The sequence below is a fragment of the Anastrepha ludens genome, chromosome X (assembly GCF_028408465.1).
Source record: "Anastrepha ludens isolate Willacy chromosome X, idAnaLude1.1, whole genome shotgun sequence".
Classification (NCBI taxonomy): domain Eukaryota; kingdom Metazoa; phylum Arthropoda; class Insecta; order Diptera; family Tephritidae; genus Anastrepha; species Anastrepha ludens.
This window is the reverse complement of record NC_071503.1, coordinates 60,101,559-60,117,274: the sequence shown is the minus strand read 5'-3', so window position 1 is coordinate 60,117,274 and position 15,716 is coordinate 60,101,559. Positions and strand designations below refer to the sequence as shown.

General features: G+C 34.6%; 1 protein-coding gene across 1 annotated transcript in view; it reads left to right on the top strand.

The window, feature by feature from the left end:
• The first annotated feature begins 566 nt into the window (after positions 1–566).
• Positions 567–15,716, top strand: part of LOC128870117 (mucin-5AC-like) — a 39,300-nt gene continuing 24,150 nt past the window's right edge. The window contains exons 1-9 of the mRNA XM_054112721.1: positions 567–893; positions 960–1,218; positions 2,174–2,628; positions 5,288–5,662; positions 5,729–5,965; positions 11,346–11,720; positions 11,787–12,023; positions 15,019–15,273; positions 15,339–15,575. Of these exons, the coding sequence (XP_053968696.1) occupies positions 567–893; positions 960–1,218; positions 2,174–2,628; positions 5,288–5,662; positions 5,729–5,965; positions 11,346–11,720; positions 11,787–12,023; positions 15,019–15,273; positions 15,339–15,575 (2,757 nt within the window). The remainder of the gene's footprint in view (positions 894–959; positions 1,219–2,173; positions 2,629–5,287; positions 5,663–5,728; positions 5,966–11,345; positions 11,721–11,786; positions 12,024–15,018; positions 15,274–15,338; positions 15,576–15,716) is intronic.

Sequence of the window (15,716 nt, the reverse complement as noted above, 5' to 3'; positions counted from 1 at the left end):
TCAAATACATGCAATAACTCAGAAGAATATGATGTAACTTACTGCGTTTACTATACATTTCATACTAACACAAGTGACGCATAGCACTTGTCGTTGTGCTCTCTTCACAAATCATAGTAACCAATAATTGCGCCAAGCTCATTTCGTGAAAATTTTTGAGTCTCATTTTTATAAACAAATTTGTCGCCTCATTGGAGAAAGCAAATAAAAAAATTTTGAAACAGATTCACGCATAAAATGTTATAGATCTGTTCTTTAAACGAAAGTTTAGCTGCGAATTGTTTTTCTTTATGCTTTGGTTAGAAGAATGATTTAAATTTCTTAAAATTAGTCAAAAAATATGCAATCATGCATTTGAAATAGAAATATGCTTTTATGGACGAAACATGCGAAATATGCATGCAATATAAAAATAAAAAAACAACGATATAAAGAAAATTAGAATGCCAGTGGAGCGCACTCCACCGCGTGAACGGAGTATACCGCTATCTACCGTGTAAACAACAAAATCAAATCAGTGCTCAACTTACTCTGATAATAATGTACATGTAGAAACAAGAGAAACTATGGTTAAAATAAGAGATACAACAATACCGCTATCGTGGAGTGATCAATGCAAAACACCAACAGCTAATCATCATCAATTGGAGAGTCCGGCAATAAAGACTGCTTTGGCGCCCTACAACTATCCGCAAGAAACAGCAGTAACATCATGCACGACAGCAACTGGTACTCACTACTCCATTGTCACCACATCAGCAGCAGCTCTAAGTTCAACAACAACTTCATCCACTTCTCCTGAACCAATCCATACACCTTCAACTCTCATTCAAACCGCAACACGTAGTGCTGAATGTAGCGCACCGTCTACACTGATCGCATCGTCATCACCAGTAACGCACAATACAAAATGCAAATACAAAACGAAAAAAAAAGACTTTGTGCAATCACATTTAAAGAGAAACCGCGATAAGCAATCGCCAAACAAACTCGAACTCGAAAATAATAACAAAAAACAAAAGAATAAAATGCAAAGCTCTACACAAACAACTCTACAAGAGTATTGGTTAGGCAATCCAGCTTCATCAAATAGGTTCGATCTCTTGGATGTAGAACCAAATATCAATAAGCCAGAAAGCAACCCAATAGAAAAAGATCCAGGTACGCAGCGTGCACAAAAACCGCCACCAATATATGTAGGTACAAAATGTGGAGAATGTATGTACTCTAACAAATGCTTTAAATTCCATGTCAAATACTAAATTTGACATAAAAGTTCTTAGCCGAAACGTAATTAAAATACAACCGAAAGAAACAACACATTATACAAAAATAATAGACCTACTAAAACAAAACAAAAAAAAAAATTTTGTACATTTAGACCAAAAGAGCAACAAGGGTTTAGAGTATTTTTACGACAGATGCATCACTCGACTCCTATCGAAGACATAAAAAATGAACTTTTTGATCTAGGTCATGAAACAACAAATATTCACAACATACAAATTAAAAACGCTTCAGGAATAAAACAACCTCTGTCACTATTTTCAACTGAACTAAAATTAAACGAAAACAATAAAGACATATACAGTAGAACTCATCTACTCCACTGTAAAATTAGTTTTGAGCCACCGCGTCAAAAAAGAACAATTCCTCAAAATGCAAACTGTCAGAGATACGGACATACAAAAAATTACTGTATGGTAGATCCAGTCCGCGTAAAATGTGCTGGCAAACACAAGACAAATATGTGTAAAATTAAGAACAAAGTGGAAACATACCAAATTAAATGTGCTCATTGTGGCAAAAACCATACAGCTAATTATAGAGGCTGTGAAATCTACAAAAAACTCCAAATACAAAGATATCCGACACTACGCAAAAAAGAAATTCACGCTGCACAAGAACAAAGCAATAATGATCATCAACAGAAAAACCTTGGCACAAATACAAATCAAACCCTTATACCAGGCGTTTCTTATGCAAGTTAATTCCAATGATTAATTTTTATTTAAAAAAATAAAATATCTTCAGTCCGAAGATGTTGTTCTTCATTTGAACATTTTATTGGAACTGATCTTATTAATTAATTTTACAATAATGAAACTTAAGAGCTAAAGTGCAATTCAGCAATTTATTTTTTTATTTTTCTTATTTCATATTTTTCAAACAGATACTATCGTGGTTGAAGCATACAATCTTCACTTTGAGCGCAATTATAGTGAAAGTCGCTGGTATGAACCAGAATATATATGTTCCACGTGCTCCATATCACTAAAAAAGTGGAAATCTAGTCAGTGTTTTCAAGATCGTTTGCCATTTTCGAGCCCAATGGTTTGGCATCATCAAGTCATTCACAGACCAGAAGACTGCTACTTTTGCCAAACCAACCTCCAAGGTCAGCGCTTCAAAACACGTAACAGTATAAAGTATCCCGAAGTGCTAACTGCTACGAAACCATCTTTAAGAGAAAATGAAAACAAGCTAACTGAAGTACAAAAAATAGCTGATTCAAGAAGCGGTGATAACAGTTCATCTAATAGTTCACATAATGATGAACCTTTTATCACAGCTGCGTTAGAATCAAAAGAGGGGCATTTTGTTTCGAATTCAGATATGAACGATTTAGTACGTGATCTAGAACTCTCATACAGACATGCTGAGGTTTTGGCATCACGATTAAAACAATGGAATCTTGTAGAAAATGATTTCAAAATAACATTAACAAGGAAAAACTCTGAGCGGACTATTTTCAATAACAATTTTGAAATTGATGGCGAATACCAAAACCTTGCTTATTGTAAAGATGTTGAAAAATTGTTTCAATGCTTTAACACGGAACATCAATCGAAAAATTGGCGATTATTCATCGATGGATCGTGCAAAAGTGAGTATTTCATCGATTTTACGCTTTAAAAAAGAAAGATTTCTCTGTAAACATAAGTCCTGAATTTGATGTATGCTTTTTGTCAGGTTTAAAAGCTGTGTTATTACACAACGACAACGAGTTGCCATCCGTGCCTTTGGCATATGCTACTGATATGAAAGAGACATACGAAACTTTGGCAAAGATCCTTATTCTCTTCTTTTCGGAATGCAAGGAGGTTACACCAAATATCCCTGTTATTTTTGTGAATGGGATAGTCGTGCAAGCAATCACTATGATCGAAAAGAGTGGCCATTGCGAAAGTTTTTCAAAATCGGAAAAAACAATGTTGTTAACATTCAATTAGTAAAAGCTGATAAAATCATATTACCGCCATTGCACTTGAAACTCGGCTACATGAAGCAGTTTGTGAAACGTCTAGATAAAGACAGTGAAACTTTTTCACACTTAAAAACGACTTTCCCTAAGCTGAGTGATGCCAAAATTAAAGAAGATATTACATTTCAAATAAAATGAAAGTAGCAAGTAATCGTCTGAAATAAAAACAATTTTTTAATTATTAGAAAATTGATGTGCATATTCCATGGAAATATAACCTATTGTATTATTGTACAATATAAAAAATGTTCCGTTATTGTGCAGGGATATTCGTTGGACCGCAAATTCGCAAAATCATGAAGGATGGAAATTTCACTGAGAAACTGAATCCGGTGGAAAGAAGAGCATGGATTAGTTTCATTTCTCTTTGTGAAAACTTTTTGGGAAAAAAAAGAAGTGACAACTACGTTGCAGTCGTGGATGAATTTTTGCGGGCCTACGGAGACATGGGATGTAGAATGTCCATCAAAATTCACTTTTTGCATTCACATTTAGACTTCTTTCCGGAGAACCTTGGAAAATTCAGCGATGAACAAGGGGAAAGGTTTCATCAAGAAATTGCGTCAATTGAAAAACGTTTCCTCGAAAAAAACAAAATACATATGTTGGCGGATTACTGTTGGTAGCTCAAACGCGAGACGAGCGATTCTTCGAAGGTCGGGTAAACATTTTTAGAAAAATTTAGGTATGTAAAATCAACAAAAAAATGTATATAAAAAACAGTATGATTGTTCTTTTTACTCCAAGTCAGAACAACTTCATCCCAATTTTCAAAGTTGACAAAAAAAGTACGACCAATACATTGTACACACTGCAATACACATGATGGCCCATATTTTCTATTAACGAAAAACTAGCGTAGTTTACGCAAATCCGATTATTGAAAGTAATACATTAATTTCTTCGTTAATAAATGCACTCAAAGAATATTAACAAACATCTTTAATTTTGTTGTAAAATTATGCAATAAAAAATTGTTAAAATTAAAAAAATGATAAAAAAAAGCACTTTCTCCAGGTTTAATCAAATAAAATATTGAAAATCTGTGAAAAAATGACTGAGATATCCGTAGATTACCGCGCAAAGTCTGAAAAAACGGTTTTTTTTATAAATAAATAAAAATTGGAGGGTACAAAAAATATAACAAAAATATTTTCATGCATTATTCGACCATATAAACAACCTACAGTGTGTAATTTGTCAGGTGTATTTCGTTTTTTTTTTGTAGCACAGTGTAATTTGATATTAACAATTGGCTCATTTCCCGTTCAGAATTTTGTTTTTTTCTTCCTTGAACATCCTTGTGTTTCACTGAATCAATGTGCTGTTTGCTTGAATTTTTTTTTTTGCAGAAACCAAACAATTGCAATGTGAACAAAATAAGACTGATTTGTCCGACTGAAAAACATTGGAAAATTGGTTTTTTCATATGCACAATAAATTCACCAGGCGTTTCTTTTCTATCTTTTGGCATCTTAACCCAATTTTCAATCAACCGATTACTTCAAATACATGCAATAACTCAGAAGAATATGATGTAACTTACTGCGTTTACTATACATTTCATACTAACACAAGTGACACATAGCACTTGTCGTTGTGCTCTCTTCACAAATCATAGTAACCAATAATTGCGCCAAGCTCATTTCGTGAAAATTTTTGAGTCTCATTTTTATAAACAAATTTGTCGCCTCATTGGATCAAGCAAATAAATAAATTTTGAAACAGATTCACGCATAAAATGTTATAGATCTGTTCTTTAAACGAAAGTTTAGCTGCGAATTGTTTTTCTTTATGCTTTGGTTAGAAGAATGATTTAAATTTCTTAAAATTTGTCAAAAAATATGCAATCATGCATTTGAAATAGAAATATGCTTTTATGGACGAAACATGCGAAATATGCATGCAATATAAAAATAAAAAAACAACGATATAAAGAAAATTAGAATGCCAGTGGAGCGCACTCCACCGCGTGAACGGAGTATACCGCTATCTACCGTGTAAACAACAAAATCAAATCAGTGCTCAACTTACTCTGATAATAATGTACATGTAGAAACAAGAGAAACTATGGTTAAAATAAGAGATACAACAATACCGCTATCGTGGAGTGATCAATGCAAAACACCAACAGCTAATCATCATCAATTGGAGAGTCCGGCAATAAAGACTGCTTTGGCGCCCTACAACTATCCGCAAGAAACAGCAGTAACATCATGCACGACAGCAACTGGTACTCACTACTCCATTGTCACCACATCAGCAGCAGCTCTAAGTTCAACAACAACTTCATCCACTTCTCCTGAACCAATCCATATACCTTCAACTCTCATTCAAACCGCAACACGTAGTGCTGAATGTAGCGCACCATCTACACTGATCGCATCGTCATCACCAGTAACGCACAATACAAAATGCAAATACAAAACGAAAAAAAAAGACTTTGTGCAATCACATTTAAAGAGAAACCGCGATAAGCAATCGTCAAACAAACTCGAACTCGAAAATAATAACAAAAAACAAAAGAATAAAATGCAAAGCTCTACACAAACAACTCTACAAGAGTATTGGTTAGGCAATCCAGCTTCATCAAATAGGTTCGATCTCTTGGATGTAGAACCAAATATCAATAAGCCAGAAAGCAACCCAATAGAAAAAGATCCAGGTACGCAGCGTGCACAAAAACCGCCACCAATATATGTAGGTACAAAATGTGGAAAATGTATGTACTCTAACAAATGCTTTAAATTCCATGTCAAATACTAAATTTGACATAAAAGTTCTTAGCCGAAACGTAATTAAAATACAACCGAAAGAAACAACACATTATACAAAAATAATAGACCTACTAAAACAAAAAAACAAAAAAAAATTTTATACATTTAGACCAAAAGAGCAACAAGGGTTTAGAGTATTTTTACGACAGATGCATCACTCGACTCCTATCGAAGACATAAAAAATGAACTTTTTGATCTAGGTCATGAAACAACAAATATTCACAACATACAAATTAAAAACGCTTCAGGAATAAAACAACCTCTGTCACTATTTTCAACTGAACTAAAATTAAACGAAAACAATAAAGACATATACAGTAGAACTCATCTACTCCACTGTAAAATTAGTTTTGAGCCACCGCGTCAAAAAAGAACAATTCCTCAATGTGCAAACTGTCAGAGATACGGACATACAAAAAATTACTGTATGGTAGATCCAGTCCGCGTAAAATGTGCTGACAAACACAAGACAAATATGTGTAAAATTAAGAACAAAGTGGAAACATACCAAATTAAATGTGCTCATTGTGGCAAAAACCATACAGCTAATTATAGAGGCTGTGAAATCTACAAAAAACTCCAAATACAAAGATATCCGACACTACGCAAAAAAGAAATTCACGCTGCACAAGAACAAAGCAATAATGATCATCAACAGAAAAACCTTGGCACAAATACAAATCAAACCCTTATACCAGGCGTTTCTTATGCAAGTTAATTCCAATGATTAATTTTTATTTAAAAAAATAAAATATCTTCAGTCCGAAGATGTTGTTCTTCATTTGAACATTTTATTGGAACTGATCTTATTAATTAATTTTACAATAATGAAACTTAAGAGCTAAAGTGCAATTCAGCAATTTATTTTTTTATTTTTCTTATTTCATATTTTTCAAACAAATACTATCGTGGTTGAAGCATACAATCTTCACTTTGAGCGCAATTATAGTGAAAGTCGCTGGTATGAACCAGAATATATATGTTCCACGTGCTCCATATCACTAAAAAAGTGGAAATCTAGTCAGTGTTTTCAAGATCGTTTGCCATTTTCGAGCCCAATGGTTTGGCATCATCAAGTCATTCACAGACCAGAAGACTGCTACTTTTGCCAAACCAACCTCCAAGGTCAGCGCTTCAAAACACGTAACAGTATAAAGTATCCCGAAGTGCTAACTGCTACGAAACCATCTTTAAGAGAAAATGAAAACAAGCTAACTGAAGTACAAAAAATAGCTGATTCAAGAAGCGGTGATAACAGTTCATCTAATAGTTCACATAATGATGAACCTTTTATCACAGCTGCGTTAGAATCAAAAGAGGGGCATTTTGTTTCGAATTCAGATATGAACGATTTAGTACGTGATCTAGAACTCTCATACAGACATGCTGAGGTTTTGGCATCACGATTAAAACAATGGAATCTTGTAGAAAATGATTTCAAAATAACATTAACAAGGAAAAACTCTGAGCGGACTATTTTCAATAACAATTTTGAAATTGATGGCGAATACCAAAACCTTGCTTATTGTAAAGATGTTGAAAAATTGTTTCAATGCTTTAACACGGAACATCAATCGAAAAATTGGCGATTATTCATCGATGGATCGTGCAAAAGTGAGTATTTCATCGATTTTACGCTTTAAAAAAGAAAGATTTCTCTGTAAACATAAGTCCTGAATTTGATGTATGCTTTTTGTCAGGTTTAAAAGCTGTGTTATTACACAACGACAACGAGTTGCCATCCGTGCCTTTGGCATATGCTACTGATATGAAAGAGACATACGAAACTTTGGCAAAGATCCTTATTCTCTTCTTTTCGGAATGCAAGGAGGTTACACCAAATATCCCTGTTATTTTTGTGAATGGGATAGTCGTGCAAGCAATCACTATGATCGAAAAGAGTGGCCATTGCGAAAGTTTTTCAAAATCGGAAAAAACAATGTTGTTAACATTCAATTAGTAAAAGCTGATAAAATCATATTACCGCCATTGCACTTGAAACTCGGCTACATGAAGCAGTTTGTGAAACGTCTAGATAAAGACAGTGAAACTTTTTCACACTTAAAAACGACTTTCCCTAAGCTGAGTGATGCCAAAATTAAAGAAGATATTACATTTCAAATAAAATGAAAGTAGCAAGTAATCGTCTGAAATAAAAACAATTTTTTAATTATTAGAAAATTGATGTGCATATTCCATGGAAATATAACCTATTGTATTATTGTACAATATAAAAAATGTTCCGTTATTGTGCAGGGATATTCGTTGGACCGCAAATTCGCAAAATCATGAAGGATGGAAATTTCACTGAGAAACTGAATCCGGTGGAAAGAAGAGCATGGATGAGTTTCATTTCTCTTTGTGAAAACTTTTTGGGGAAAAAAAGAAGTGACAACTACGTTGCAGTCGTGGATGAATTTTTACGGGCCTACGGAGACATGGGATGTAGAATGTCCATCAAAATTCACTTTTTGCATTCACATTTAGACTTCTTTCCGGAGAACCTTGGAAAATTCAGCGATGAACAAGGGGAAAGGTTTCATCAAGAAATTGCGTCAATTGAAAAACGTTTCCTCGAAAAAAACAAAATACATATGTTGGCGGATTACTGTTGGTAGCTCAAACGCGAGACGAGCGATTCTTCGAAGGTCGGGTAAACATTTTTAGAAAAATTTAGGTATGTAAAATCAACAAAAAAATGTATATAAAAAACAGTATGATTGTTCTTTTTACTCCAAGTCAGAACAACTTCATCCCAATTTTCAAAGTTGACAAAAAAAGTACGACCAATACATTGTACACACTGCAATACACATGATGGCCCATATTTTCTATTAACGAAAAACTAGCGTAGTTTACGCAAATCCGATTATTGAAAGTAATAATAGGTCTATTTATAAGTTCGTGCGGTTTTACAACAGATGGCGTAACTTGATTATTATTCCATCGATCCACATTTCCAAACATTCATTGGAGAGCTACTGTCGTAAGGCACAAACGTCAGTATAAGTTTTTTATTTGAAGCGTAAACAACAATATTTTTACCACACTTGAAAATGTCGAATTTCGTGCCAAATAATGTGTTTTTGCGGGGAATTCTTCTTCATTATTTTAATATGAAGAAAAAAGCAGCCGAAAGTCATCGTATCTTGGTGGAAGTTTATGGTGAGCATGCTCTATCTGAGCGAACGTGCCAGAAGTGGTTTGAACGCTTTAAAAGTGGTGATTTTGGCTTGGAAGACGAAGAACACGAGGGTGCGCCGCCAAAGTTCATGGATACCGAATTGGAGGAATTGCTCGATCAAGATCCGGCTCAAACGCAAGAAGAGGTTGCAAAAACTTTGGGAGTTGATCAATCAACCATTTCCAAACGTTTAAAAGCCATGGGAATGATCCGAAAGGTAGGCCATTGGGTGCCGTATGAATTGAAGCCAAGAGACGTTGAACGCCGTTTTATGGCATGCGAACAACTGCTTCAACGGCACAAAAGAAAGGGTTTTTTGCATCGAATTGTGACTGGCGATGAAAAGTGGGTCCATTACGACAATCCAAAACGTCGGGCAACGTATGGATACCCTGGCCATGCTTCAACATCGACGTCGGCGCAGAATATTCATGGCCTGAAGGTTATGCTGTGTATCTGGTGGGACCAGCTGGGTGTTGTGTATTATGAGCTACTGAAACCGAATGAAACGATTACGGGGGATGTCTACCGACGACAATTGATGCGTTTGAGCCGAGCACTGCGAGAAAAACGGCCGCAATACGCCGATAGACACGACAAAGTTATTTTGCAACATGACAATGCTCGGCCACATGTTGCACAAGTGGTCAAAACATACTTAGAAACGCTCAAATGGGATGTCCTACCCCACCCGCTGTATAGTCCAGACCTTGCGCCATCCGATTACTATCTCTTCCGATCGATGCAACATGGCCTGGCTGACCAGCACTTCCGTAATTACGATGAAGTCAAAAAATGGATCGATTCGTGGATTGCGGCAAAACCGACCGAATTTTTCACAAAGGGAATCCGTGAATTGCCAGAAAGATGGGAAAAAGTAGTAGTAAGCGATGGACAATATTTTGAATATTAAATTTGTAACCATTTTACGTCAATAAAGTTTCAAATTTCGAAAAAAAACCGCACGAACTTATTCATAGTCCTATTACATTAATTTCTTCGTTAATAAATGCACTCAAAGAATATTAACAAACATCTTTAATTTTGTTGTAAAATTATGCAATAAAAAATTGTTAAAATTAAAAAAATGATAAAAAAAAGCACTTTCTCCAGGTTTAATCAAATAAAATATTGAAAATCTGTGAAAAAATGACTGAGATATCCGTAGATTACCGCGCAAAGTCTGAAAAAACGGTTTTTTTTATAAATAAATAAAAATTGGAGGGTACAAAAAATATAACAAAAATATTTTCATGCATTATTCGACCATATAAACAACCTACAGTGTGTAATTTGTCAGGTGTATTTCGTTTTTTTTTTGTAGCACAGTGTAATTTGATATTAACAATTGGCTCATTTCCCGTTCAGAATTTTGTTTTTTTCTTCCTTGAACATCCTTGTGTTTCACTGAATCAATGTGCTGTTTGCTTGAATTTTTTTTTTTGCAGAAACCAAACAATTGCAATGTGAACAAAATAAGACTGATTTGTCCGACTGAAAAACATTGGAAAATTGGTTTTTTCATATGCACAATAAATTCACCAGGCGTTTCTTTTCTATCTTTTGGCATCTTAACCCAATTTTCAATCAACCGATTACTTCAAATACATGCAATAACTCAGAAGAATATGATGTAACTTACTGCGTTTACTATACATTTCATACTAACACAAGTGACACATAGCACTTGTCGTTGTGCTCTCTTCACAAATCATAGTAACCAATAATTGCGCCAAGCTCATTTCGTGAAAATTTTTGAGTCTCATTTTTATAAACAAATTTGTCGCCTCATTGGATCAAGCAAATAAATAAATTTTGAAACAGATTCACGCATAAAATGTTATAGATCTGTTCTTTAAACGAAAGTTTAGCTGCGAATTGTTTTTCTTTATGCTTTGGTTAGAAGAATGATTTAAATTTCTTAAAATTTGTCAAAAAATATGCAATCATGCATTTGAAATAGAAATATGCTTTTATGGACGAAACATGCGAAATATGCATGCAATATAAAAATAAAAAAACAACGATATAAAGAAAATTAGAATGCCAGTGGAGCGCACTCCACCGCGTGAACGGAGTATACCGCTATCTACCGTGTAAACAACAAAATCAAATCAGTGCTCAACTTACTCTGATAATAATGTACATGTAGAAACAAGAGAAACTATGGTTAAAATAAGAGATACAACAATACCGCTATCGTGGAGTGATCAATGCAAAACACCAACAGCTAATCATCATCAATTGGAGAGTCCGGCAATAAAGACTGCTTTGGCGCCCTACAACTATCCGCAAGAAACAGCAGTAACATCATGCACGACAGCAACTGGTACTCACTACTCCATTGTCACCACATCAGCAGCAGCTCTAAGTTCAACAACAACTTCATCCACTTCTCCTGAACCAATCCATATACCTTCAACTCTCATTCAAACCGCAACACGTAGTGCTGAATGTAGCGCACCATCTACACTGATCGCATCGTCATCACCAGTAACGCACAATACAAAATGCAAATACAAAACGAAAAAAAAAGACTTTGTGCAATCACATTTAAAGAGAAACCGCGATAAGCAATCGCCAAACAAACTCGAACTCGAAAATAATAACAAAAAACAAAAGAATAAAATGCAAAGCTCTACACAAACAACTCTACAAGAGTATTGGTTAGGCAATCCAGCTTCATCAAATAGGTTCGATCTCTTGGATGTAGAACCAAATATCAATAAGCCAGAAAGCAACCCAATAGAAAAAGATCCAGGTACGCAGCGTGCACAAAAACCGCCACCAATATATGTAGGTACAAAATGTGGAAAATGTATGTACTCTAACAAATGCTTTAAATTCCATGTCAAATACTAAATTTGACATAAAAGTTCTTAGCCGAAACGTAATTAAAATACAACCGAAAGAAACAACACATTATACAAAAATAATAGACCTACTAAAACAAAAAAACAAAAAAAAATTTTATACATTTAGACCAAAAGAGCAACAAGGGTTTAGAGTATTTTTACGACAGATGCATCACTCGACTCCTATCGAAGACATAAAAAATGAACTTTTTGATCTAGGTCATGAAACAACAAATATTCACAACATACAAATTAAAAACGCTTCAGGAATAAAACAACCTCTGTCACTATTTTCAACTGAACTAAAATTAAACGAAAACAATAAAGACATATACAGTAGAACTCATCTACTCCACTGTAAAATTAGTTTTGAGCCACCGCGTCAAAAAAGAACAATTCCTCAATGTGCAAACTGTCAGAGATACGGACATACAAAAAATTACTGTATGGTAGATCCAGTCCGCGTAAAATGTGCTGACAAACACAAGACAAATATGTGTAAAATTAAGAACAAAGTGGAAACATACCAAATTAAATGTGCTCATTGTGGCAAAAACCATACAGCTAATTATAGAGGCTGTGAAATCTACAAAAAACTCCAAATACAAAGATATCCGACACTACGCAAAAAAGAAATTCACGCTGCACAAGAACAAAGCAATAATGATCATCAACAGAAAAACCTTGGCACAAATACAAATCAAACCCTTATACCAGGCGTTTCTTATGCAAGTTAATTCCAATGATTAATTTTTATTTAAAAAAATAAAATATCTTCAGTCCGAAGATGTTGTTCTTCATTTGAACATTTTATTGGAACTGATCTTATTAATTAATTTTACAATAATGAAACTTAAGAGCTAAAGTGCAATTCAGCAATTTATTTTTTTATTTTTCTTATTTCATATTTTTCAAACAAATACTATCGTGGTTGAAGCATACAATCTTCACTTTGAGCGCAATTATAGTGAAAGTCGCTGGTATGAACCAGAATATATATGTTCCACGTGCTCCATATCACTAAAAAAGTGGAAATCTAGTCAGTGTTTTCAAGATCGTTTGCCATTTTCGAGCCCAATGGTTTGGCATCATCAAGTCATTCACAGACCAGAAGACTGCTACTTTTGCCAAACCAACCTCCAAGGTCAGCGCTTCAAAACACGTAACAGTATAAAGTATCCCGAAGTGCTAACTGCTACGAAACCATCTTTAAGAGAAAATGAAAACAAGCTAACTGAAGTACAAAAAATAGCTGATTCAAGAAGCGGTGATAACAGTTCATCTAATAGTTCACATAATGATGAACCTTTTATCACAGCTGCGTTAGAATCAAAAGAGGGGCATTTTGTTTCGAATTCAGATATGAACGATTTAGTACGTGATCTAGAACTCTCATACAGACATGCTGAGGTTTTGGCATCACGATTAAAACAATGGAATCTTGTAGAAAATGATTTCAAAATAACATTAACAAGGAAAAACTCTGAGCGGACTATTTTCAATAACAATTTTGAAATTGATGGCGAATACCAAAACCTTGCTTATTGTAAAGATGTTGAAAAATTGTTTCAATGCTTTAACACGGAACATCAATCGAAAAATTGGCGATTATTCATCGATGGATCGTGCAAAAGTGAGTATTTCATCGATTTTACGCTTTAAAAAAGAAAGATTTCTCTGTAAACATAAGTCCTGAATTTGATGTATGCTTTTTGTCAGGTTTAAAAGCTGTGTTATTACACAACGACAACGAGTTGCCATCCGTGCCTTTGGCATATGCTACTGATATGAAAGAGACATACGAAACTTTGGCAAAGATCCTTATTCTCTTCTTTTCGGAATGCAAGGAGGTTACACCAAATATCCCTGTTATTTTTGTGAATGGGATAGTCGTGCAAGCAATCACTATGATCGAAAAGAGTGGCCATTGCGAAAGTTTTTCAAAATCGGAAAAAACAATGTTGTTAACATTCAATTAGTAAAAGCTGATAAAATCATATTACCGCCATTGCACTTGAAACTCGGCTACATGAAGCAGTTTGTGAAACGTCTAGATAAAGACAGTGAAGCTTTTTCACACTTAAAAACGACTTTCCCTAAGCTGAGTGATGCCAAAATTAAAGAAGATATTACATTTCAAATAAAATGAAAGTAGCAAGTAATCGTCTGAAATAAAAACAATTTTTTAATTATTAGAAAATTGATGTGCATATTCCATGGAAATATAACCTATTGTATTATTGTACAATATAAAAAATTTTCCGTTATTGTGCAGGGATATTCGTTGGACCGCAAATTCGCAAAATCATGAAGGATGGAAATTTCACTGAGAAACTGAATCCGGTGGAAAGAAGAGCATGGATGAGTTTCATTTCTCTTTGTGAAAACTTTTTGGGAAAAAAAAGAAGTGACAACTACGTTGCAGTCGTGGATGAATTTTTGCGGGCCTACGGAGACATGGGATGTAGAATGTCCATCAAAATTCACTTTTTGCATTCACATTTAGACTTCTTTCCGGAGAACCTTGGAAAATTCAGCGATGAACAAGGGGAAAGGTTTCATCAAGAAATTGCGTCAATTGAAAAACGTTTCCTCGAAAAAAACAAAATACATATGTTGGCGGATTACTGTTGGTAGCTCAAACGCGAGACGAGCGATTCTTCGAAGGTCGGGTAAACATTTTTAGAAAAATTTAGGTTTGTAAAATCAACAAAAAAATGTATATAAAAAACAGTATGATTGTTCTTTTTACTCCAAGTCAGAACAACTTCATCCCAATTTTCAAAGTTGACAAAAAAAGTACGACCAATACATTGTACAGACTGCAATACACATGATGGCCCATATTTTCTATTAACGAAAAACTAGCGTAGTTTACGCAAATCCGATTATTGAAAGTAATACATTAATTTCTTCGTTAATAAATGCACTCAAAGAATATTAACAAACATCCGGCAATAAAGACTGCTTTGGCGCCCTACAACTATCCGCAAGAAACAGCAGTAACATCATGCACGACAGCAACTGGTACTCACTACTCCATTGTCACCACATCAGCAGCAGCTCTAAGTTCAACAACAACTTCATCCACTTCTCCTGAACCAATCCATACACCTTCAACTCTCATTCAAACCGCAACACGTAGTGCTGAATGTAGCGCACCATCTACACTGATCGCATCGTCATCACCAGTAACGCACAATACAAAATGCAAATACAAAACGAAAAAAAAGACTTTGTGCAATCACATTTAAAGAGAAACCGCGATAAGCAATCGCCAAACAAACTCGAACTCGAAAATAATAACAAAAAACAAAAGAATAAAATGCAAAGCTCTACACAAAGAACTCTACAAGAGTATTGGTTAGACAATCCAGCTTCATCAAATAGGTTCGATCTCTTGGATGTAGAACCAAATATCAATAAGCCAGAAAGCAACCCAATAGAAAAAGATCCAGGTACGCAGCGTGCACAAAAACCGCCACCAATATATGTAGGTACAAAATGTGGAAAATGTATGTACTCTAACAAATGCTTTAAATTCCATGTCAAATACTAAATTTGACATAAAAGTTCTTAGCCGAAACGTAATTAAAATACAACCGAAAGAAACAACACATTATACAAAAATAAT